A 24001-nucleotide genomic window follows, 5' to 3' on the forward strand; every position below is an offset into this window, starting at 1 on the left:
AGGCGGCCTCAGAATCCTTCTCAACACAGTCTCCTGGGCGGCCACAACTGACTTCTCAGATTGGGCATATAAACTACAATCTTCATAGCAGTCTTAACGAAGCAGAAGGCGTGACCAAGGACACAGGTGTGGCCATCACATCCCTCTCTTCTTCTCCCTCTGAATCTCCCTGAGGCTCGCCCTACTCCTTATGATACAGAAAGTTGGATTTAGGGAGAGAATTTGGTCCAGAGAAAAGGATCAGGAAAGAAGAGAGAAAAAAAACCTTAAAGATGGTAGGACTATCAAATTGAGTCAAATGTCTCCAGAGCAAATTTACTGACTTCAAGACAAAGTAGTGAGAGCTGGATCTCCAAATGGTCCCCTTAAGTTCGAACACATCATGTAAATGAGCATGGGAAATCATTTAACTAGGCATGACTCTGCTCCATGAAAGAAAAGGACAAACCATCATTGCAAACCTACTGAAGCAGTCGAGAACCTACAAAAGGCAGATTGAATGTCTCTGGGCAAATATCAAAGTCCCAAAGAAAGTATTTGGGGACATGCTGTAATTCTGACAACCGAAATGTTCCAGAAGAGACTCAAAAGGCTGGCTGTGCTAGTTATGTGGTTACACCACATATTCCAAGTGAAATACTTCCCTTCTGAGAGGGACAATGACACCAAACCTAATGTGGTCACAGGTCACCCTCTATAGAGCCTTGTGGGGCTCCTGGGACCGTACACATGCTCTACTGGTACTGAATGACCCCTTCTGAACAAATACGCTTGGTGTGTGCATTACAAGAGGAAGCTCTGATGCCATGGCCATGGACAGAGAAAAACCGCATGAAGTAGAAGTTAAGAGCACAGGTTTTGGAGCCCATCTCCAGGCCTCAGTGTCCCCCCGCCTTTAAATGGCGATCATGATAGTATCCATTTCATAGAGCTCTGAGAAGCAGAATACATGGCAAATATCATGAGCACCACGTAACTCATCAGTATAGTTAGGACAGGCAGCTCTCTACGGCAGCCATGGGTTCTCTCAGGTGGCACACTGACAAGGCCATGGTGGATCAACGGTCTTCTGCTGCAAAGGGACTCTTTACCTTCACAATTTCCTGGGCCAGGATCCCTCCAACCACTGCACACACTGGGGCCATCTCGGAGAAGCAGTACCTAGAAGAGAAGACAAATGAAATGGAGCCTGGAGGAACAGGAAGGCTGCTGTAGGACATCTGACAAAGGTCAGTAGTGGGCTTGCCTGATGAAAACATCTCCTACCAGGAGGAGTCAATTCAGATAGCAATGCTAATGTTGGCACCTAGGCGTGAAAATGAAATCTGCTCCAGGAGGTTAGCTGGGAAAGACCTCTGAACCTTGCAAAGCAGGCAGGAATTGTTTCACAACATTTTTTTTTGTTTAAGTTAAAGGAAAGACTATATCTGTGCTTCCTAAAAATAAGGTCCAACAAATATCAGATGTTTCAGTGCCCCGGTCACATTCTCGCAATTCTCTTCTTACCCACAATGGGCAGTGGGTTCTATCTGCTATTCCCAGACAAATGTCAGGGAGAAGGCCTGTGTTAACATGTAGGAGGCATAGGAAATCTGGGGCCTGAAATGAAGCACGGGGGGCACAAAAAGTCTCTGCTACTCACATAGATACCAACCCTTGTGGGCCAGGATGGGGCATCCAGAGGACAAATCTTAGCTAATACTGTCACCTGCCCCTCCAAATCACCGCTCCTGGGCAGTATAACACTCTTCCACCACCGCCCCAGAGGAAGTGAGCTCTGCCAGTTCCCAGCCCTGAACATGGAGGTATTATTTTTTATATTTTTATTTTTTAAATTTATTTTTATTTTATTTTTATTTTTTTAAAGATTTTATTTATTCATTTGAGACACAGAGATACAGAGAGAGAGCATGAGGAGAGGGGAGAGGCAGAGGGAGAGGGAGAAGCAGACTCCCCGCTGAGCCAGGAGCCCGATGTGGGGCTCGATCCCAGGACCCTGGGATCATGACCTGAGCTGAAGGCAGATGCTTAACCATCTGAGCCACCCAGGAGCCCCACGAAGGTATTTTTTAAATGAACAAAGTGGAACACAGAGAAGTTAAAGGGAAAGCTTCCCTAAGGAACCCTCCCACCGGAAGACTACCTCCAATCTTTTTTTTGTTTTGTTTTTTTAAAGATTTTATTTATTTATTTGACAGAGAGAGAGAGACAGCCAGAGAGGGAACACAAGCAGGGGGAGTGGGAGAGGGAGAAGCAGGCTTCCCGTGGAGCAGGGAGCCCAATGCAGCGCTCGATCCCAGGACCCTGGGATCATGACTTGAGCCGAAGGCAGACGCCCAATGACTGAGCCACCCAGGCGCCCCGACTACCTCCAATCTTCCCAGTGTGGTACACATCCTTCCTAATTTTTAAAAGTGTACATATCTAAACATATATAATTTAAAACCCAAGTAATATTAATCATTATTCACTCTGCTCTGTACCCTACTGGTAGATATTTAAGCTGTTCAACACTGCAGGCATATATCCTGGGATAGTGTCCAATAATTCCGTTTTTTTTAAAAAAATATTTTATTTATTTATTTGACAGACAGAGAGCAAGCGAGCGAGCACAAGCAGGGGGAGAGGCAGGCAGAGGGAGAGGGAGAAACAGGCTCCCCGCTGAGCAGAGTGCCTGATGTGGGGCTCCATCCCTGGGATCATGACCTGAGCCTAAGGCAGATGCCCAAGCGACTGAGCCACCCAGGCGCCCCGATGTCCAATAATTCCTTACAGCAAATTCTTAAACATAGAATTTCTGGGTCCTGACACATTGGGCAAAATGCCCTCCAGAAAACCGTTACCATTTCAACTCCCACCAACTGTGTGTGAAGGTGCCCGCCCATCTCCTCACACGGTGGCGGGACCAGCATTCCCATATGTGCAACCACAGAGATAACTTTTCCTCTGGATTATCAAGTTCCTTTACAGAACTATAAAACAAATAGAGAACTATACCAAAGAAAAACTAGTCACTCATAATCCCACTACTCAAAGATAGTCAAACGTGGAAATATTTTTCCTTTAAAAAAATATACCTATATTCTGTGCAATCATACTATACAATTTAATATTCTGCTTTTTTCCCCCCCTCTCTTAAAAAGTATATTATCTCAACAAAATGCTAGAGAACCTAACCAGGAACATACAGAAAGAATTATACACCATGACTAAGTGGGATTTACAACCAGAAATGCAAGGTTGGTGTAATATCTGAAAAATCCATCAATGTAGTATTGCCATATTACACAAATAAAGGACCATAAACATGATCATCTCAACTGACAGAGAAAAAAAAAAGCATGTGACAAAATCCAGCACCTCTTCATGATAAAAACACTCAACAAACTGGGAACATAGGGAAATTTCTTCAACCTGATAAAGGGCATCCATGAAAAATCCACAGCTAACATCATACTTAATGGTGAAAGACTGAAAGCTTTCTTCCTAAGATAAGGAGTAAGACAAGGATGTCTGCTCTCACCACTTCTATTTGACATTGTACTAGGGGTTCCAGCCAGAGCAATTAAGGAAGGAAAAATAAACGAGACTGCCAGATTGGAAAGGAAGAAATAATATATATTCATAGATAACATGATCTAGTATATAGAAAATACTAAGGAATCCACAGAAAAATTATTCGAACTATTAAATTTATTCAGCAAGGCTTCAGGACACAAGATTAATATACAAAAATTAATTGCATTTCTATACATTAGCAATGAACATTCTGAAAATGAAATTAAGACGTCCATTTACAATACCACCCAAAAGAATAAAATATATAGGAATAATTTAACAATAGTTGTGTAAAACTAATATTCTGTAGACTATAAAACACTGTTAAAAAAATAAAAGATGTAAATAAATGGAAAGATATCCCATGTTCGCGGATCGGTACACTCAACACTGTTAAGGTGGCAATACTCCCCAAATTTAATCTATATATTTGACATAATCCCAATCAAAATTCTTGCTGCCTTTTTTGTAGAATGCAAATTTCTACATCCTAAAAATTCATTTGGGAATGCAAGAGACCCAGACTAGTCAAAAGAATCCTCAGAAAGGAAAAAGTTGAAGAACTCACATGTCCCAGTTTTACAACTTACTACTACAGCTGCTGATACTGCTACAAAACAACAGTAATCAAGATACTGTGGTACCTGAATCTATATGGACAGACATATGTATCAGTGAAATAGAAACGAGAATCCAGAACTAAAGAAATACATATATGGTCAATTGATTTTTGACAAGGGTAACAAGACCATTCAATGAAGAAGGTCTTTTTTTTAACAAACAATACTGGACAATTGGGTCTCCACATGCAAAAGAATTAAGCCGAACCCCTACCTCACACCATGCACAAAAGATGACTCAAAAATGGCTCACAGACCTAAATGTAATAGCTAAAACCACAAAACAGAGCAATACAACTTCATGACCTTGGATTAGGCAATGGTTACTTAAATACTATCCTAGGAAAAGTGCATGTGAAAAAAGAAAAAAAAAAAAACAGATAAACTGTATTTCATAAAAATTAAAAACTTGCACTTCAAAGGATACTTTTCACTTCAAAGAGAGTGAAAAGACAACCCATGGAATAGGAAAAAAATTTTATGAATCATGTATCTGATGAACGACTTGTATTGAGAACCTACATAGAACTTTTTTTAAAATTAATTAATTAATTTATTTATTTATTAAAGATTTTATTTATTTGACAGAGACACAGAGAGAGAGGGAACACAAGCAGGGGGAGTGGGAGAGGGAGAAGCAGGCTTCCCGCTGAGCAGGGAGCCCGACGCGGGGCTCGATCCCAGGACCCTGGGATCATGACCTGAGCCGAAGGCAGACGCTTAACGACTGAGCCACCCAGGCGCCCCAGAACTTTTTTTTTTTTTTAAAGATTATTTACTCATTTGAGAGATAGAGCAAGAGTGAGAGCGAGCATGAGCGGGGGGAGGAGGAGAGAGAGAAGCAGACTCCCCGATGAGCAGGGAGCCTGATGTGGGGCTCCATCCCAGCACCCCGGGATCACGACCTGAGGCAAAGGCAGACACTTTTTTTTTTTTTTTTTTTAAGATTTTATTTATTTGACAGAGAGAGACACAGCGAGAGAGGGAACACAAGGAGGGGGAGTGGGAGAGGGAGAAGCAGGCCTCCCGCTGAGCAGGGAGCCCGATGCGGGGCTCGATCCCAGGACCCCGGGATCATGACCTGAGCCGGAGGCAGACGCCCAACGACTGAGCCACCCAGGTGCCCCGCAAAGGCAGACACTTAATGGACTGAGCCACCCAGGAGCCCCTGGACCACTTTCTAATACCATACACCACAAAAATAAATTCAAAATGGATGAAAGGCCTAAATGTGAGAGAGGAAACCATCAAAATCCTAGAGGAGAACACAGGCAGAAACCTCTCTGACCTCAGCCACAGCAACTTCTTACTAGATACTTGCCGGAGGCAAAAGAAACAAAAGCAAAAATACTGGGACTCCTTCAAGATAAAAAGCTTCTGCACGCGAAGGAAACAACAAACCTAAAAGGCAGCCTACGGAATGGGAGAAGATATTTGCCAATGACACATCCAATAAAGGGTTAGTATCCAAAATCTATAAAGAATTTACACCAAACTCAACACCCAAAAAAACAAAGAATCCAGTTAAGAAATGGGCAGAAGACATGAATACACACTTTTCCAAAGACATCCAAATGGCTAACAGACACATGAAAAGATGCTCAACATCACTCTTCATTAGGGAAATACAAATCAAAACCACGATGAGATACCACCTCACACCTGTCAGAATGGCTAAAATTAACAGAAGAAACAACGGGTGTTGGTGAGGATTTGAAGAAAGGGGAACCCTCTTGCCCTATTGGTGGGAATGCAAACTGGTGCAGCCACTCTGGAGAAGAGTTTGGAGGTTCCTCAAAAAGTTAAAAATAGAACTACCCTTTGATCTAGTAATTGTATTACCAGGTATTTACCCAAAGGATACAAAAATACAGATTTGAAGGGGTACATGCACCCCGATGCTTACAGTAGCATTATCAACAATAGCCAAACTATGGAGAGAGCCCAAACGTCCATCAACTGATGATGGGTAAAGAAGATGTGGTACACGTACACACACACACACACACACACACACACACACACACACACAGGAATATTATTCAGCCATTAAAAAGAATGTATCTTGCCCTATGCAATGACGTGGACAGAGCAGGGAGCCCGATGCGGGGCTCGATCCTAGGACCCTAGGATCATGACTTGAGCCGAAGGCAGACGCCCAAATGACTCAGCCACGCAGGTGCTCCCCCTGTTTAAACTCTTTAAGGCTGCTGTTACAGAGTTGTAAAAATTCTGGAAAAGCTGTCACAGATAATACATAAACGAGTAGGTGTGGAATAAAACTTTATTTACAAAAACAGGTGGCAAGCCACAGAACCAAATGCAAGTGATGAACTTGGATGCATCCTTTTTTTTTTTTTTAAAGATTTTATTTATTTGCGAGAGAGAGAATGAGAGAGAGAGAGCATGAGAGGGAGGAGGGTCAGAGGGAGAAGCAGAATCCATGCTGAGCAGGGAGCCCGATGTGGGACTCAATCCCGGGACTCCAGGATCATGACCAGAGCCAAAGGCAGTTGCTTAACCAACTGAGCCACCCAGGCGCCCAAACTTGGATGCATCCTTAAGCATCATATCATCAGTATGTCCCTCCCCCCAAAACAAAAAGCAAAATATTAGCAATTAAATCTAGCTAAGTGTATTCACTACTGTATGATTCTTTTCATTTTTCCGTATGCTTGGCACTTTTCACAATAAACATCATTTTCAAACTGTGCATTGTCCTGTGTCATTAACTCTTTAATGCCTTTCCAATTTTGCTTTTAAATATGATAATAAGTATTTATTTATTTAGCTCCACACCAGTATGGAGCCCAGTGCGGGGCTCAAACCCATTACCCTGAGATCAAGAGTCTGATGCTTAACCCACTGAGCCACCCATACGCCCCATGAATATCTTCTGTTCAGAAATACTTGTTCACTTTCTTCAAGGTATATTCCCATTATCAAGGAGAATGACTGGGCCCAAGACAGAACACTGTAATGACTCCTGATACATATTTCCAAACTGCTTCCTAAAAAGACTGCACCTTTTCCCACCACCCTTGTGAACAATTATACGGGTCTTTTAAAAAAAATCTACAAAGGATTTTGTTGATTTTACATATGCTAAGACAGAAAATGCATAAGAAGATATAATACCAAAGGGTCAGTGGTTTTCTCTGAGTAATGGAATTATGAGTGATTTTCATTTTCATCTCTGAATTTATTTTGTACTATATCAGATTTTTCCATAACACGCATACTATTTCTGTAATTTAAAAAGAGTAACTTTAGGGGCGCCTGGGTGGCTCAGTCATTAAGCGTCTGCCTTCGGCTCAGGTCATGATCCCAGAGTCCTGGGATCGAGCGCCGCAACGGGCTCCCTGCTCCACGGGAAGCCTGCTTCTCCCTCTCCCATTCCCCCTGCTTGTATTCCCTCTCTCGCTGTGTCTCTCTCTGTCAAATAAATAAATAAAATCTTTAAAAAATAAAATAAAATAAAATAAAAAAATAAAAATAAAAACAGTAACTTTACAAAAGGATAAATATGGTAGGATTCTGGTTACACGAAATACCTAGTATAATTAAATTCATAGAGCTAGAAAGCAGAATAGACGTTACCAGAGGCTGGGGGAAGGCAGAATGGGAAGTTAGTGTTTAATGGGCATTTTCAGTTTAGGATGATGAAAAAATGGAAATAGACAGCAGTAATGTCTGCACAACAACGTGAATAAACTTAATGCTGATGGAATTGTACATGTTTTTTTTAAAAGATTTTATTTTTTTTAAGATTTTATTTATTTATTTGACAGAGAGAGACACAGCGCGAGAGGGAACACAAGCAGGGGGAGTGGCAGAGGGAGAAGCAGGCTTCCCGCAGAGCACGGAGCCCGATGCGGGGCTCGATCCCAGATGACCCAAGCCGAAGGCAGACACTTAACGACGGAGCCACCCAGGTGCCCCTGAAGATTTTATTTTTAAGTAATCTCTATACTCAACGTGGGGCACAAACTCATAATCCCGAGATCAAGAGTTGCACACTCCATCAACTAAGCCAGCCAGGTGCCCTCAAGTGTACATTTAAGAATGGTTTAGGGGTGCCTGGGTGGTACAGTCGGCTAAGGAGCCGACTGTCGGTTTCAGCTCAGGTCATGGTCTCTGGGTGGTGAGACCGAGCCCAGGATTGAGCTCTGTGCTCAGCGGGGAGTCGGCTTCAGGACTCTCTCTCTCCCTCTGCCCCTCTCCCTAGGCTGTCCCTCTAAAATAAATAAACAAATCTTTTAAAAAAGGAGGGGAGGTTTAAATGGGGTGCCTTGCTGGCTCAGGGGGTAGAGCATGAGACTCTTAATCTCGTGGTTATAAATTTGAGCCCCACAATGGGTGTAGAGATTACTTAAAAATTAAAAAAAAAAAGTTAAAATGCTACATTTTATATTGTATTTTGCCAAATTAAAAAAAAATTAAATAAAAGTTATTTTACATACACAAATTAAGAATGTTCATCATAAATGTTTATAACAGTGAAAAAGTATCAACAACTTACATACCCACCAACATAATGGTTAAGTAAATTACCACCTATCAAACAATGAAACATGAAGCACAAGTGAGGCTATGGATTTGTATTTTTGCTGCAAACAGACCCATGATATGCTGAAAAAATAAGGCTATCATATATTAAGCATGATCTCATTTTGATATTTAAAAAGAGAAAAAAAGGGCGCCTGGGTGGCTCAGTCGTTGGGCGTCTACCTTCGGCTCAGGTCATGATCCCAGGGTCCTGGGATCGAGCCCCGCATCGGGCTCCCTGCTCGGCAGGAAGCCTGCTTCCCTCTCCCACTCCCCCTGCTTGTGTTCCCTCTCTCGCTGTCTCTCTGTCAAATAAATAAATAAAATCTTTTAAAAAATAAATAAATAAATAAATAAAAAGAGAAAAAAATATGAATAAATAGTAAATAGAGATGTCTGTGAGGTGAAACCCTGAAACATTAGCAGTGGCCACTTCTCAATGGTGGGACTATGGGTGATCTTTTTCTTCCTTTTAACACTTTCTGGAAATGGGCAGCTGTTACTTTCATAATCAGAAAAGCAATAAAACTCTCTGAAAGAGAATAAAGAACCTGACATAAAGGACAGTGTCCAAGATCACAGACAGGTGAGGGGAATGAAGACCTGTGCACAGCTTTCTTGACTCAAGTGGGCACACCCTGTTCAGAACTGGCTGCGGGCTATTTGTGAGGGTAGCTCAGCTGCCAGACGGCGGCTCATTTCCTTGCCAGCATCCCGATCCCATCGCGGGCCTTATCTCCACCTATCTATCCACAGACACTCCACGAGGCCACCAAACACCTCTTACTTAAAGGGCAATAGAGCGGAAGCGCCTGAGCACATGAGGACCTGGACAAGGGAAAGCAGTTTCCGCAGAGGGTGGGCACGGAAAGAAAATACTCTGGAGAGAAAACCAGCCGGCAGCTAGTTAGGTTATGGCTTTTTCCTTCTGGGGAGGTGAGGCCTGCAATGCACAGGCAAGCCGTTCTTCACTCAAGATGCCCAAATTAGTTCACTAAGCTGCATACTCACAGCCTGGCACCGGGCACCAGGCATGCCTGGGGGCCCTGTGTGGCCCAGCCCCTCCTCCCGCCATGAAGCACAGAGCAGACACCACTTGCTTCTCACACAGTGTTCTTCCTCCACCAATAGATGGATGTCTGGCTGTTAGCAGGACACAGGGACCCCATTCCAGCCTGCAGTATTATTAGCCCCTGACCACATAGTGCTAACTTACAAAAGTACCCTGTGATTGGCTGACGGCTTGGCAGGTCGTTCAAGGCCCACTGCTGGGCCTGAACTGGTTGGGCTTTGGTAGGGTCTAAATGAGGTTCCCAGACACAAGTAAAGTTAAGTAGGGACTAGGAAAGGAAGGGACGCTGATTTACTTTATTGTTGAAAAGAAACCAAGGCAGCAGTGTGGTAAGACCTGGGTGAGATCGTGGTTGGCTATATACTAAAACCTTGGGGAAGTGATTATACCTTTCTGAGCATTAGTATCTTCATTTAACTAATGGGAAAATAATAACAAATAAAATAATAGGGCGCCTGGGTGGCTCAGTTGGTTAAGCGACTGCCTTCAGCTCAGGTCATGATCCTGGAGTCCCCGGATCAAGTCCCGCATCGGGCTCCCTGCTCAGCTGGGAGTCTGCTTCTCCCTCTGACCCTCCCCCCTCTCATGCTCTCTCTATCTCATTCTCTCTCTCAAATAAATAAATAAAATCTTAAAAAAAACAACAAAGAAAATAATAAAAAATAGTAATAATGCACACTTCAAGGGATTATTGTGACAACTAAATGTGGCGGTACAGGGGACACCTGGGTGGCTCAGTCAGTTAAGTGCCTGCCTTCGGCTCGGGTCATGATCTTGGGGTCCTGGGATCGAGTCCCGAGTTGGGCTCCCCACTCAGTGGGGAGTCTGCTTGTCCCTCTCCCTCTGCCCCTCCCCTCCTCGTGCTCTCGAATAAAAAAATAAAATCTTAAAAAAAAATGTGGCTGTACCAGGTAAAGCACAGAACATCCTCAGTACATGGTACGACTGTTATTAGCTGTATAACCTTGGACTAGTCTCTTCTCTGAGTTTTCTTCCTTTTTTTTTAAGATTATTTATTTATTTGAGAGGGAGAGAGAGCACGAGTGGGGGGGGGGGGGGGCAGAGGGAGAGGGAGAAGCAGACTCTCCCCTGAGCAGGGAGCCTGACACGGGGCTCGATCCCAGGACCCTGAGATCAGGACCTGAGCCAAAGGCAGACGCTTAACCAACTGAGCCTCCCAGGCGCCTCTTTCTCTGAGTTTTGACTTAACTTTTCGTCACCTATAAAACGGTTGTTGTGAAGAGAGACCATGTACATAAGACAACCACCACTATGCCTGGGACTTAACTGCTGCTCAATAAACTCAATACAGCCATCCTCACCAGTGCTACACTGGAGGCATTCTGGTTACCCCCCAAAGACACTGAGAGTGAGAGGATCCCAGAACTGCCTGGGAAGGGGTTCCTGACACAGTCACCATCTGGACCACTCCAATTAAATCCTAAACCTGCCGAGGATGAGAGCAAAAGACCGGTCACCTAGGGCGAAGGCATCTCAGGATCCAAGGGCGAGGACACTGGGAACATGGACGCCCTTGCCGCTGCTGGTATAAACTGATAAGCGAGCACTGGAGGGCAATGGGGTAATAGCTACCAAATGATAAAATCACAATCTTCTGACCCAGCCACTCCCTTTCTAGTAATGGATCCTGCAGTTATACCTGCACACATACAAAATGATACGCACGTGGTCATACACTACGTGGTAACAGAAGCCTGGCCACAACCTGAGTCTGTACGGGACAGGTTCAATAAATTATAGTGCTCCCATGTTGAAATACTATACAGCAATAGAAACAAAGGAGCAATCTATGTACTGATCTGGAAATACCCCCAAAAGATAATGTAAACTGAAAAGAGAAAGGTATAGAGTAGTGTATATAGATTTTACATTACCTTGAATTTTCACCCATGTGAATATAAATGATCTATGACAAAAGACAACCTGCACCTCTCTTTCTTTTTCACATACTGGTGCTGTATCAGAGGTCGATGGGAATAGGCAGAATGCGGTGAAGGAGGCTCTCCTCAGGGCTTTTGCTCTTAATAAGAGATCTGCCCAAATTAAAGCAAATACTGAAAGCAGACATTTATCAATCCAGGCTAACCTGTGATAAACACCAAGACTAACCTGACGAAGTCTTCGGGAAGCAGGTCAGGACTAACACCCAGGGAGTCAAGCACGTCGTTTCGAATCTGGAGCAACAACTCAGAATCTTCCCCAAAGGTATCAGAACTAGGATCTCTTCCTTTATCTGTGCGGAACTTCAGGAGCACTAAGAAAGGCAAAGAAGGTAGGTTAAAAACCAAGTCTTTTTTTTTAAAGATTCTATTTATTTGAGAGAAAGAGAGAGAGACAGAGAGAGAGAGAGCAAGAGCAAGCAGGGAGCAAGAGGGAAAGGGATAAGCAGGCTCCATGCTGAGGCCCCAACGTGGGGCCCAATCGCCCGACCCTGAGATCATGACTCAAGCTGAAATCAAAGAGTCGGACACTCAGCCAACTGAGCTACCCAGGCACCTCCAAAACCAAGTCTTTTCAAAACAAATGCTTATGGATGTTGAGAACGTAAACACAGAAAGTGGTACAGTAATCAGAATGAGGGCCAAGTGAAAGATAATCTACTTTTCATTTATTTGCAAACATAGAGAGGCAATCAATGATTACAAAAATGACTAAAATTACTGTGATGAGTGCCACAATAGTGTAACAGAAGATCTGACATCCTTGGTGGGGTGGTGTCAGTTAAGGACTCCCCAAGGAAGTAGTAACAGAGTCAAGTATGTGTGAATTTGGGGGCAGGGGAAGTAGGGGAGAAGCCTCAAGCAGAGGGAAAAGACCCAATTATGACCCAGAAGACAGGTCTGGAGTGGGAGGCATGCATTCTAGGCATCAGTTCAAAGGGCTGCTTCAGCCAGAAAGGCCAGCCAAATGCTCAGACTCATCAGACAGGCAGGTCATTACAAACAAAACCTCCCTCAGTACAGTAATTATGTCAACCTCTAGAAACGAATGTTTAATTTTGCTTGTGAACCAGGGGAAAGGTTCAGATGATGGCAGCAAATTAGAGCTACTGTGTAATGAGACCCTAACAAGGTTTGAATTTTTAACCCCAACAAAAAGACACAGGCAGGAGCCTAAGACTGACGAAAATACCAGCACCTTCTAACGCCAGCACACCTTGTCGACAATGTTCACTGCATGCTGGGTGGATGGTATCCTTATTCCCCGCAAGCTCCCCAAAATGGGCGCACAGCTGGCCTGGAGCCCCATCTCTAGGGCCATGCCCCTCCCACATGACACTGCTGCTTCAGAGCTTGGGTAGACACAGACAGGGCCCGGTGTTCTGGGACAGCAGCTCATGCCGGGAGGGGGCTTCCCAGTTTAAAAAAAGTGCTTCCTTTTAAGTCTCATCGACAATTGCTGACGGAAAAGAGAACTTATTCAACAAATTATACTCTCCATCAGTACAAGGGGCTCTTCCCTAAAAATTAAGGTGGACTGAAAAGTGACCCAACTGCTGTGAGGCTCTTCAAAAATCCAAGGATTTGCGGGCGTCTGGGTGGCTCAGTCATTAAGCGTCTGCCTTCGGCTCAGGTCATGATCCCAGGGTCCTGGGATCGAGCCCTGCATCGGGCTCCCTGCTCAGCGGGAAGCCTGCTTCTCCTCTCCCACTTCTCCTGCTTGTGTTCCCTCTCTCGCTGGGTCTCTGTCAAATAAATAAATCTTAAAAAAAAAAAAATAATAAAATAAAAATAAAAATCCAAGAATTTGGAAGCCACCCTTGACTAAAGAATCCATCCTTCGACTTGTTTTCTTAAGACTCACAGATCGTTTCAGTGATGAGCGGCCTGGGTTGAGAACCACCAGCTAAGAAGCAGGAATTCATTCATTCACCGGTACGATGGCCAAGCACTCACTGTGGGCCCGGCAGGCCCAGGAGCTGCAGGGAGTGGCCAGCCTGCTCCGGTGAAGGCAATGGGGGTGGGGGCAGAGGGAGGATTCAGGAACCACAGCAGATGGCCCCCTCAAGCCCGAGAGGAGCTCATAAATGGGTTGTCAAGTGCTCCAGGAAGATCTCAAACCGTGGAGGCCCGTTTAAGGAAAAGAAGACACAACCTGCCCTGGGCTGGGCTTTTCTCAGAGACAGGCCCCCGGTCCACATTTCTCTGGCAACCTCCGCACATCAGCGGCTTTGAAAAAAGGACTCCAAAATATCTGTTTTGAATACTGTTTTGTTGTCTGGGGATGTTACTTTCCTCTTTTCAAGAACACAGCTCTGGGGCACCTGGGTGGCTCAGTCAGTTGAGTGTCTGACTCTTGATTTCGACTCTGGGTCATGATCTTGGGGTTGTGGGATCGAGCCCCGCATGGGGCTCCGCACTCAGCATGGAGTCTGCTTGTCCCTCTCCCTCTGTTCCTCCCCCCCCGCCCTCCCCCCGCTCTCTCTCTCCAATAAATACAATCTTTAAAAAAAGAAAAAAAGAAGAACACAGCTCCTAGAATCTTCAATGCTACCTGACCACTTGGCAGCCAACTCAGAGCTGATGACAATTCGGATGCTGGCTAACACCAATCTGCCATCACCTAAGCCTCACTTCTAATTCAGCAGATGTGTTGCTGGGATTCCAGTTTGGAATAAATAAATGCAATCAAGTAATAAGCATTTGGGGGCAGGGTGGAGAAAAGACTAAAACAGGGACGATCAATCCCTGTTTAGACCAAGACTCTTTTTCAACAATGTCCTGTGAAGACAAAGGAATCTGGAAATGTGCTAGTCAGGCCAGAAGAGAGGATACTCTGAGCAGACTGTATCGAATGTCATCGCTATTCCTGTCAATCACTCCTGAGAGGACACAAGGACAGACCCAGAATGAGTTATCAGTGTCGCCTGAGCAATGACCAAAGCCATGCCAAGTGCAAGCCGCTGGAACCGCACAATCCATGGCCCAGTGGCCACTGTGTGGGGAAAATGAGTGAGGCTGCTTGATTTCCAGCAGCCAGGGTGGTGGGCAGCAGGAGCCCGTGCTGGCTGTCTCCAGGCAATCCTCTCATTTCTGTGTCACTGCAACAGAAGCACCAACTGTCACGAGGGACGGAGAGGAGAGGACCATTTTTCCAGCTCCACCACAAAGCTTGTCATCTTTTGGTTAGAAAATTCAGCTAGCTCTTGGAACAAAGCTCAAACCGTTATAATAATCGGAGAACAGTGCCTACAACGTGCCAGGCACTGTTCTTAACGTTTTATGTGCATTAACACTCATCCTCAGTGACCTGGTGAGGGAGGTATTACTCTCCCCACTTTACTGATGAAGAAACTGAAGTTCAAAGAGATGAAATGGCTTGTTCAATGTAACTGTCTGTAATAAGCAGTGGAGGAGAAATGCCAACTCAGATCTGGCTTCAGAATCGGTGTTTCTTAACCCTAATCGAATCCAGGAGAAATGGTAAGACAACCAGGAATGCAGCCCCAAGGATTCCAAGTGGTCTGGCTCTTTGCCCCTAACCTCAGGAAGACTCCTATTCAACCATATTTTTGTGAGATGCATTTTCCAGATGGGCCCTGCCCTCTCCCAACTGGTCCATTAATTTTAAGTTGCTAGTTCAGTGGGTGAGAAGTGGAGGCAGAGGCTGTCCGAAACCTCGCCTCAGAAAGAAGATGGCACGAAAAGGAGGAGGACAAAGGCAGCCAGCAGCTGGCCCCGCTGTCTCTCTGGGCCCCTTGCCCGGTCCTGGTGCAGGCCGTCTGGCCGAGGGCCGGCAGGCTGGCACCGTCCAGATACCTCGCTGACCACATCTGAAGTCCTCTCAGGGCCTCTGGGAAGGGGGCCAGTCAGTCCGGCCACTTACTTGCAGCAAAGCAAACAGAAGCTGTATTTTTCACTCTTTTTCAAATGTCAGCACTCCAGTCAGCAGGGGTCGTGGGGGATAGGGAGAAGCCCATGTCCTGGACAGGCAGCAGCCCCAGAACTGACCCTATCCCCTAACAAGCTCTTGCTTATTAAATTCTCCTCTTTGTTCTGCTTTGCACCCCTCCCAAATAGCCAGTCAGCTACGCACACACACACACACACACACACACACACACCACTGTTGACACTGCAATTCTGAAGAGCACCTCTTCACCAGTTTCCAGATTATAAAATTGTTCCATTAAGATCAAATATTGTCAGGGATGGAGAGCTACTCTGCCAAAAGATGACTCATCGCATAGTATCAAAACACTGCACAAAATTAGAGTTCCAAACTTGATTAACTTCATCTGAACCTTTTAATTAACTCAGGTTGTTAAAGTCTAAGGGAATGACATTCATCGCTACAGATGATAGGCTAGTGTCTCTGCCCAAGTTCAGGACTTGCCCATGTAATGGAAAAAGGCAAACTTCAAAAAAGGAGAAACCAAGCACCTTTTCATTTGTTAGAAGAAAAACAATGTACATGCGAATATACTACGATTCTGGAAAAAAGAAATTAACACTCAAATTCAAATTTAAACTGAAACAGAGTATCAGATTCGTGTTGTAACAGAAATCTGGAAAGCAGCACTATTTTTTATTTATTTATTTTTATTTTTATTTTTTTAAGATTTTATTTTTACTTATTCGACGAGAGACAGCGAGAGAGGGAACACAAGCAGGGGGAGTGGGAGAGGGAGAAGCAGGCTTCCCACTGAGCAGAGAGCCCGATGTGGGGCTCGATCCCAGACCCTGGGATCATAACCTGAGCCGAAGGCAGATGCTTGACGACTGAGCCACCCAGGCGCCCCATGGAGAGGGAGAGAGTCTTAAGCAGACTCTGCACTGAGCAGGGCTCAATCTCACAACCCTGAGATCATGACCTGAGCCAAAATTAAGAGTCCAATGCTTAACATAACCAAGCCATCCAGGCACCCCCACCCCACAAAGCCTATCTTTTAAGGCAAAACATGAGGTCTCATGTTTGGTCAATTGCTCTTTCCAATAAATACATACCAAGGATGGTAATAACTAGAATTATTGTGATGATTTCACAGTGTATACAAATATCGAATCATTATGTTGTAACCTGAAATACAGTGTTATAGGTCAAGTACATCTCAATAAAAACAAATGTATAAATAAGTAATGAGCCCCGATTTTGTGCCAGGCCCCGAGCTGGACAGGGGAAAGCAAAACGCACCCACTGCCCTCTCAGAGCATTTAGGGAAGGTGACAAAATTACATACAGAATAACAAAAAGTGGGAACCAGCAAAGGTGCTCTGAGAGAGCATTACTAGATGGAATGGGGCGGTCTCACTGGGTGGAACCATCTCATCCCCACTGGCCACCAGGCCTGAACACTGACCCTGGCCAAGGGAGCTTTGAAACTGGCAGGCAGCAGCAGTAAGGACCACAGCGCTGGAGCCGAACTGCCTGGGCTGGATCCCAATTTTTCCACTTACTATGACCTTGGGCCTGTGAAAACATCCTCGAGCCTCCTCTGTAAAATGGGAATCATTAAGAGCACTTCCCTTACGGGGTTTAAGGACTAAGTGAAGTAGTCCCCGCAAAGCAGCCCGGACAGCGCCAGGTGCAGCGAGAGCACCGGGTAAATGACAGAGCTCCAGAGCCGCTGCTCTTCCACAACCTCCATAAACCCAGCTTGCTTGCCCTCGGAGAAACTGACATACTTCGTCACTTAACTCTGTTACCATCACTAACTCAGCTGTGAGCTCTGGAGGCTCCAGTGACTCGGCTCTGAGCAATCCTGATACTCTGCACACCCCCCGCCCTCTTTCCTCTAATACTCGGATCTCAGGGTGTGATCTTACAGTCATTTGTGTAAATTCACTGTACAAGGACGGGATTTGTCTCCTCTGCTGGATTTTTGTGCTCGTGGGACAGAAACCATATCTGCTTTGTTCACTATTCTCTACTTAATGCCTAGCACAGGGCATGCCCCATAGTGGGCACTGAGAAACTCTCCACTCGGGCGAAGGACGGACACCAGTCACACATGAGGGGCTCATGACAGCTGACACAGGATCCTCACCCACCCTTACCAGGCCTGTTCTTCTATTCAGAATATAGTTTTCAACATAACCAGGATGGATCTGTTCCTTACCATGTATTACATATATGGTAGATCTGGAAAGTTCAGCAAGAAACAAAAAAACATATATAGTGCACCACGTGTGTCCTCAAGAGGGAAACGAGATGAAATCTGGCTTTCAAGGCCAGGGGCGCCTGGGTGGCTCAGTCGGTTAAGCATCTGCCTTCAGGGGCTCAGGTCATGATCCCAGGGTCCTGGGTTTGAGTCCTACATCGGGCTCCCTGCTCCACGGAGAGCCTGCTTCTCCCTTTGCCTGCTGCTCCCCCTGCTTGTGTTCTCTCTCTCCCCTTTCTCTCAGTCAAATAAATAAACAAAATCTTTAAAAAAACAAAAAACAAAAAAAATCAAGGCCATATCTGAGGGCTAAAGGTGCAGAAAAGCCAGCCCGCAGGCATGAAGCTCCAAGGAGGGACAGAGCTGGATTGGGGAAGGCAGGGATGTTTCAGGGAAGTCACTGTGAGTTTGGCTCTTGCAGCCTCCTGCCTTTTGAGGTGCCTGGTCATCTGTTCAGCTCAGTTCCACATTACTTGCCCCTTCTTTTACTTCACTCTTTAACCACAGAAACTTACAAGTAGGTGTGTGCATATATTCATTCATTCATTTTTTCATCCACAAACATTTCCTGAGCACCTGCACTCCACCCTCACACCCCCTTGCTGAGCCTGTGCTGGGGACCCAGAAGCGATCCAGACAGCGCCAGGTCCTGCCATCCACAGAGGGCACACTCATAATTCCTGACTGTCACGACTGTCCCCATGGCCACACAGTACTTTGATCTCACTCTCCAGAGAGCCTCACCACTGGAGTGGCCTCCCCTGAACACTTGGCTCTGAAATGCCCCTTCTGAGCTCCAAGTCCTGGCCACCCTTTCACCTCTCCTGTGAAACCTGGTGTGGGACCTCATCACATAACAGCTCAAAACAGAAAAAGAAAGCTGTCTCTTATTATTTACATCTCACTCTCTTCTGAAAAGAATTTGAAGCAGCCGCATGCAAGTTATTGGGGGGGTGGGGGGAAGGGAGTGCTATTTCTCAGAAATGACCTGAAAACAAGATGCCGTTTTTTGACTACCAAATTAAAGGCCAAGATTACTCACCTAAGCAAGAAGGCAGAGGGAACTGCTCTGTCACTGAGCTCTGGTGGGAGGGTAAATGCTCAGTAAACCATAAGAAAATGTGGTACTGAGGATCTTTACAAAGGGCCATGCCCCTTGGCCAGTGATTGAATTATGTATAAATGGTCACTACCATGTTATTTATACGACAGAAAATCTGGAAATGATATCAGATGGTAGGATGGTTACATAAAACATACTGACAGATTGGAATATTATTCATCTATTAAAATTATGTTTAAGCAGGTTTTAGTCAGGGGCGCCTGGGTGGCTCAGTTGGTTGGGCATCCGACTCTTGGTTTCGGCTCAGGTCACAATCTCATGGGTTGTGGGATTGAGCCCCGTGTCAGGCTCCTCACTTGGCAGGGCTTCTGCTTGAAAGAGTCTTTCCCTCTGCGCTACCCCCAACAAAGATAAATACATCTTAAAAAAAAAACAAAAACAAAAACCACACACCCTAATTTAGGTTAAAAAAAAAAATCCTACAGGGGCACCTGGCTGGCTCAGTCAATGGAGTGTGTGACTCTTGATCTCGGGGTTGTGAGTTCGAGCCCCACATTGGGTGTGGAGATTACTTAAAAATAAAACCTTAAAAAAAATTCTATAATATCCTATATTCAGAATGCACTCCACTATGTAAAAACAAAACAGAATGAGGTTAAGGTACAACTGTTCCCACCCCATTCTAGAGGTGGGAAACTGAGGCTTGGGACAGAGAGGCTCAGGGTCACAATGGACTCAAAGGTCACCACATTCATAACCTCAATGCTATAGCCCCTCCCTAGGAGCAGAGACAAGATAGGAGACACGCTAGTTCACAATATAAAAATCACTTCAAATGGATTTGGCTCCCCACCCCAGAGCCCACCAGTTTAGAATAATGCCAACCACTCAGTCAGATTCCTGTCCAGCCAAATACTGATTCTCCTCTAAAAAATGTCAAGTGATTCCTGACCTTGACTCTCACCTTTGAAGCAGAACATTTTGACTAGTATGCAAAGACTGTATGTAACTTACAAAAAGAAGAGGACAAGGAAATTCTAAAACACAGAGACAATTACGTAGAGGGCAAGCAGAGAGATCCACAGCCCCCCGCCACGGGGCCCCTTCTCTCTCAGCGTTGCCAACCGCACCCTCTACTCACAGAGCGGTTCTGACAGAGCCCTCTGCATTCACACTCACCCTGCCTGGTCACAAGCAGCAGGGAGACAGGGGCTTTTCTCTAGCCCAGCACTTGAGTGGCACATGACCTTGACTCTGGGCATCTGCTGCTCTCTGCCAACGGCTCTCACCGAGGGAAGATGGCACAGGACATTCCCGTGACTGTGGTCTGACAGTAGGAGAAAAGATGGGAGGCGCCGAACAAGAACTGCAGCTGGGCTGGGGGCCCAAGAGCAGCTCAAACACAGGCTAGCGCCGGGGGTGGGGGAGACATAGGGCTGCAAAGCAAACAACCAGGCAGGTCTCGCTGACAATGCTGCCCATTATTACAGTCTGTTCTCAGGGGCCTCAGGTTCCCATGTGCCAAAGTGGGATAAGGAAATGTCACAGGGCTCTTGTGAAATTCAGATTTGTAAAATTGACATAATGCCATTATTGGTGGTGCTAATATAGTCGACCCTTGAACAACACAGAGGTTTAGAGGCACTGACCCCCCATGAACTCGACAATCCACATATAACTGTGATTCTCCAAAAACTTCACTAATAGCCTACTGCTAGCCGGAAGCCTTAGTGATAACAGAAACAGTTGGTTAACAAATATTCGTGTTCTATCTATTACATACTGTATTCTTACAATAAAGTAAGGTAGAGAAAAGGAAATGTTATTAAGAAAATCACAGGGAAGAGAAAATAATTTTACAGTACTGTATGGTATTTATCAAAAAAAGAATTCATGTGTAAGTGGACCTGCACATTTCAAATCTGTGTTGTTCAAGGCTCCGCTGTAATTGAAATCTGACTGCGCTGCACAACACTTAGACACTTACTAGGTTTGGTGACCCTGGACAAATGACGGCCTGTCCAACAGTCAATATCCTCATATGACAATGGATGATCATAATAAGATCTGCTCTCACGAGGGCGTTACGAAGATTTAATGGGATTGTGACACATGTAAAGCTCTTAATCAACAATGATGAAGGCACAACAGGGGCCGGGCCTTCGTTTAATCCCTGCTGTCCGATGAGGCGGACTTCGGGTTATGCCCATTTGTCAGACTGCAGAGCGGAGCAGTGCCTCACCAGGATGGGTTTTCTAGCCAGACTATCCGCTGACGGCTGTGAGGCACTAGACCGGCCTTACGGGGCACCTCTGCCCTTCCCCTCATCTCTCTTCTCTCACATGGCACCGTCCTGCTTTCTGAATGACTGCGGTCTGCGTTCTCCACCACTGATAAGGCAGTGGCCCCAAAACACCCAAACAGAACAACAATCACCAAAAAACCACTGCTTTTTTTCTTTCGCCCTTCCTACAGATTATTTTTAAACATCTGTGGTCATGACAGCAGCGAATCAACAAGTACTCGACTGCCACCCCCTTATCGGAACCCACTTCCCTGTGGCTGTCTCCTCCTCAGTGGTCCTTGTCACTGCTGGACACTGCTAAAACACCCAGTGGGGAATGCCAGGCCCGAATGGGAATGTCTGCCCTTGACCTGGTCCGCAAAGGTCACAAGTTCTAAAATAAGAAGTTCCCTCTGAACAGAACTCATCACCAAATCAAGCTGAGGCCGAGAGACAAAGACAATTACAAATCCTAAAAACAGGGAGGTAAGTAGGGAGTGTGGTGGGGGCAGGGAGAATTGGAGAAGGAGGCATCAAAAAACAAAGTTTTCTAGAGTCTACAACAGGAAAAAAAATATTACAAAGCACCCACCATCAAGACACCTTGCAAAAGAATCCACGCGGAGAGGATGAAAAATGAGGTATAAAATACTAGAAAGTTCTAGGGGCGCCTGGCTGGCTCATTTAGGAGCATGAGACTCTTGATCTCAGGGTCGCAGGTTCGAGCCCCAGGTTGGGTGTAGAGGTTACTAAAAAAAATAAGTAAACCTAAAAAAAGAAAGTTCTAGAAGAATATATAAGAAATGGCTGTTTCCTCTGAAGTTACCGTTACATTTTACTAATCTGTCTCACTTTTACAATTTAAAAAAGGAGAAAACAGAACTACTTTGAAGGCTCTCATATATATGATCATCGCAAGTATAAAGTTCTCAAAATCTCCATTTCTACAGAGGCCACGAAGTGAAGGGACTTGCTTAAGGTCAAGAAATATATGCAGAGCTGGGACCTAAACTACTTCTTTCCATTTCCAACTCTGGAGACTTCAAGGTATAGGTGACTGAGAAGATTCTACAGGCAGGAGAAAGGAGATGTGAACCCCAAACTTGTCTGGCTAGATTTACAAACCAAGAACAATTAGTCACTTTAGAAATGAGCCTAATCCCCCAGTGAAGGGCCCTGACCTCTCCAGCTCCTACCAGAGACAGGAGCTGCTGGTTGTTAACAAGCCCTTGCTCTCTGGACACAGAAGTTAAAGGCGTGGAAATACCTCTCCATCCTTTAGATGCTTATGGCACAGTCCTACAGCTACGTCTGGGTCTTACAGGTACTTCCAGGCTTGTGCCACAGTGGAGAAAAGGACTCAGGCAAATTAGCACCATCTAAGCAGCTTTACATGAGCCTAAAATAAACTAATGAAGCCACAGGTTAAGAATTAGCAAAATGCTGGGGTGCGTGGGTGGCTCAGTTGGTTAAGCATTTGCCTGCCCTTGGCTCAGGTCACGATCCCAGCATCCTGGGATCAGCCCGCATCGGGCTCCCTGCTCAGCGGGGAGTCTGCTTCTCCCTCTGCCTCTGCCCACCCCCCACTCATGCTCTCTAATAAATACAATCTTAAAAAACAAAACAAAACAAAAAGGAATTAGCAAAACTCTCCAAACGTAGGACAGGTGGCCTCAGCAATCAATCGACCCACACTGACCGAGCCCATTCTGCATCAGGCCTCTGCTGGACAGTCAAGAGACGAGGGAGCCCACAAGACAGCCCTCAAGTCAGCTCTGTTGTCTGGGGGTGGCATGGGGATTACAGAGGAAGGAAACCCAACTCAGATAAGGAGAGTTAGGTTCCTGGAGGTAGCACTGGAGCTGAGCAATGAGGGTTAAGTGGGAAGGGCTGAAGCAGGATATTCCAGGCAGAAGAAATGGAAATGTGTATAGAAATGAAGGGGGTGAGCAAGTAGTTCAGTAAGAGTGTAGGGTTCAAGGACGGCAGAAGGGAATGGAAAGGAGAAAAGAGGTCAGTGGGTCCCAGGTCTAGAATGCCAAGCCACAAAGTTTAAATTGTATCCTGATGGCAAAAAAGATTCATGGAAGGGTTTCAGTTTTTAGAAAGATCAATCTGGTGACTGAAAATGGATTAGAAGGAGGAGCTCTAAAGGCAGAGGCTGGTAAAAGGACCACAGCACTGATGAAGACTGCCGGTTAGAGGCAGTCCTATGGGAGAACTCGTGGTCATCTGAATAGGAGGGAGAGAAATCAGGTCTCCAGTGAACTCGGGTTCCAGAGAGCACCACACAGAGTGCTGGGCTGGGGCTCTAGGTGAAAGGAGCTGCCAATCATGCATATAAACTTCGCGAATGCTCCGCAGAAGAGAAAAAGGCAAATAGTCTGGAACAAAGTTAACAGCTTAATTTGGAGCATTGGCTTCCAACAGATTCATTCTGGCTCTGGGTAAACACAGACAGCATATTAGGACACGTCATCTTTAATCCACCCCACAACCAAAGAGGCTCAGCAGGGGGAAGTGAGTTACAAGAGGCCACCACTGTATCTATGCCCTTTGCCCCCCTAGTACCTGCCTCCAAGCCACCATTTGTATTTTTAGTAAGTTCCTGCCCAGCTCCAGACAGAAGGTGAGTGTGACGGGTTTACATGCAAATACACCCCCTACAGTCTGCCTACCACTACTGCTTGACAGAGGAAATTCTTTTTTGCAGAGCAAAGGCCCATAGTGGAGG

The 24001-nt window shown here is 45.4% G+C and overlaps 1 protein-coding gene across 3 annotated transcripts in view; it reads right to left on the minus strand.

The window, feature by feature from the left end:
• The window catches only part of SAE1 (SUMO1 activating enzyme subunit 1), an 84962-nt gene that overhangs the window by 12058 nt on the left and 48903 nt on the right, over positions 1-24001 (minus strand). For all 3 annotated transcript variants that reach the window (XM_032388047.1, XM_032388048.1, XM_032388046.1), the window contains exons 7-8: positions 11929-12073; positions 1092-1161 (exon numbers count right to left, since the gene is read on the minus strand). In XM_032388047.1, coding sequence (XP_032243938.1) covers positions 1092-1161; positions 11929-12073 — 215 coding nt within the window. The remainder of the gene's footprint in view (positions 1-1091; positions 1162-11928; positions 12074-24001) is intronic.

Source organism: Phoca vitulina, unplaced genomic scaffold (genome assembly GCF_004348235.1).
Source record: "Phoca vitulina isolate PV1807 unplaced genomic scaffold, GSC_HSeal_1.0 scaffold52, whole genome shotgun sequence".
NCBI lineage: Eukaryota > Metazoa > Chordata > Mammalia > Carnivora > Phocidae > Phoca > Phoca vitulina.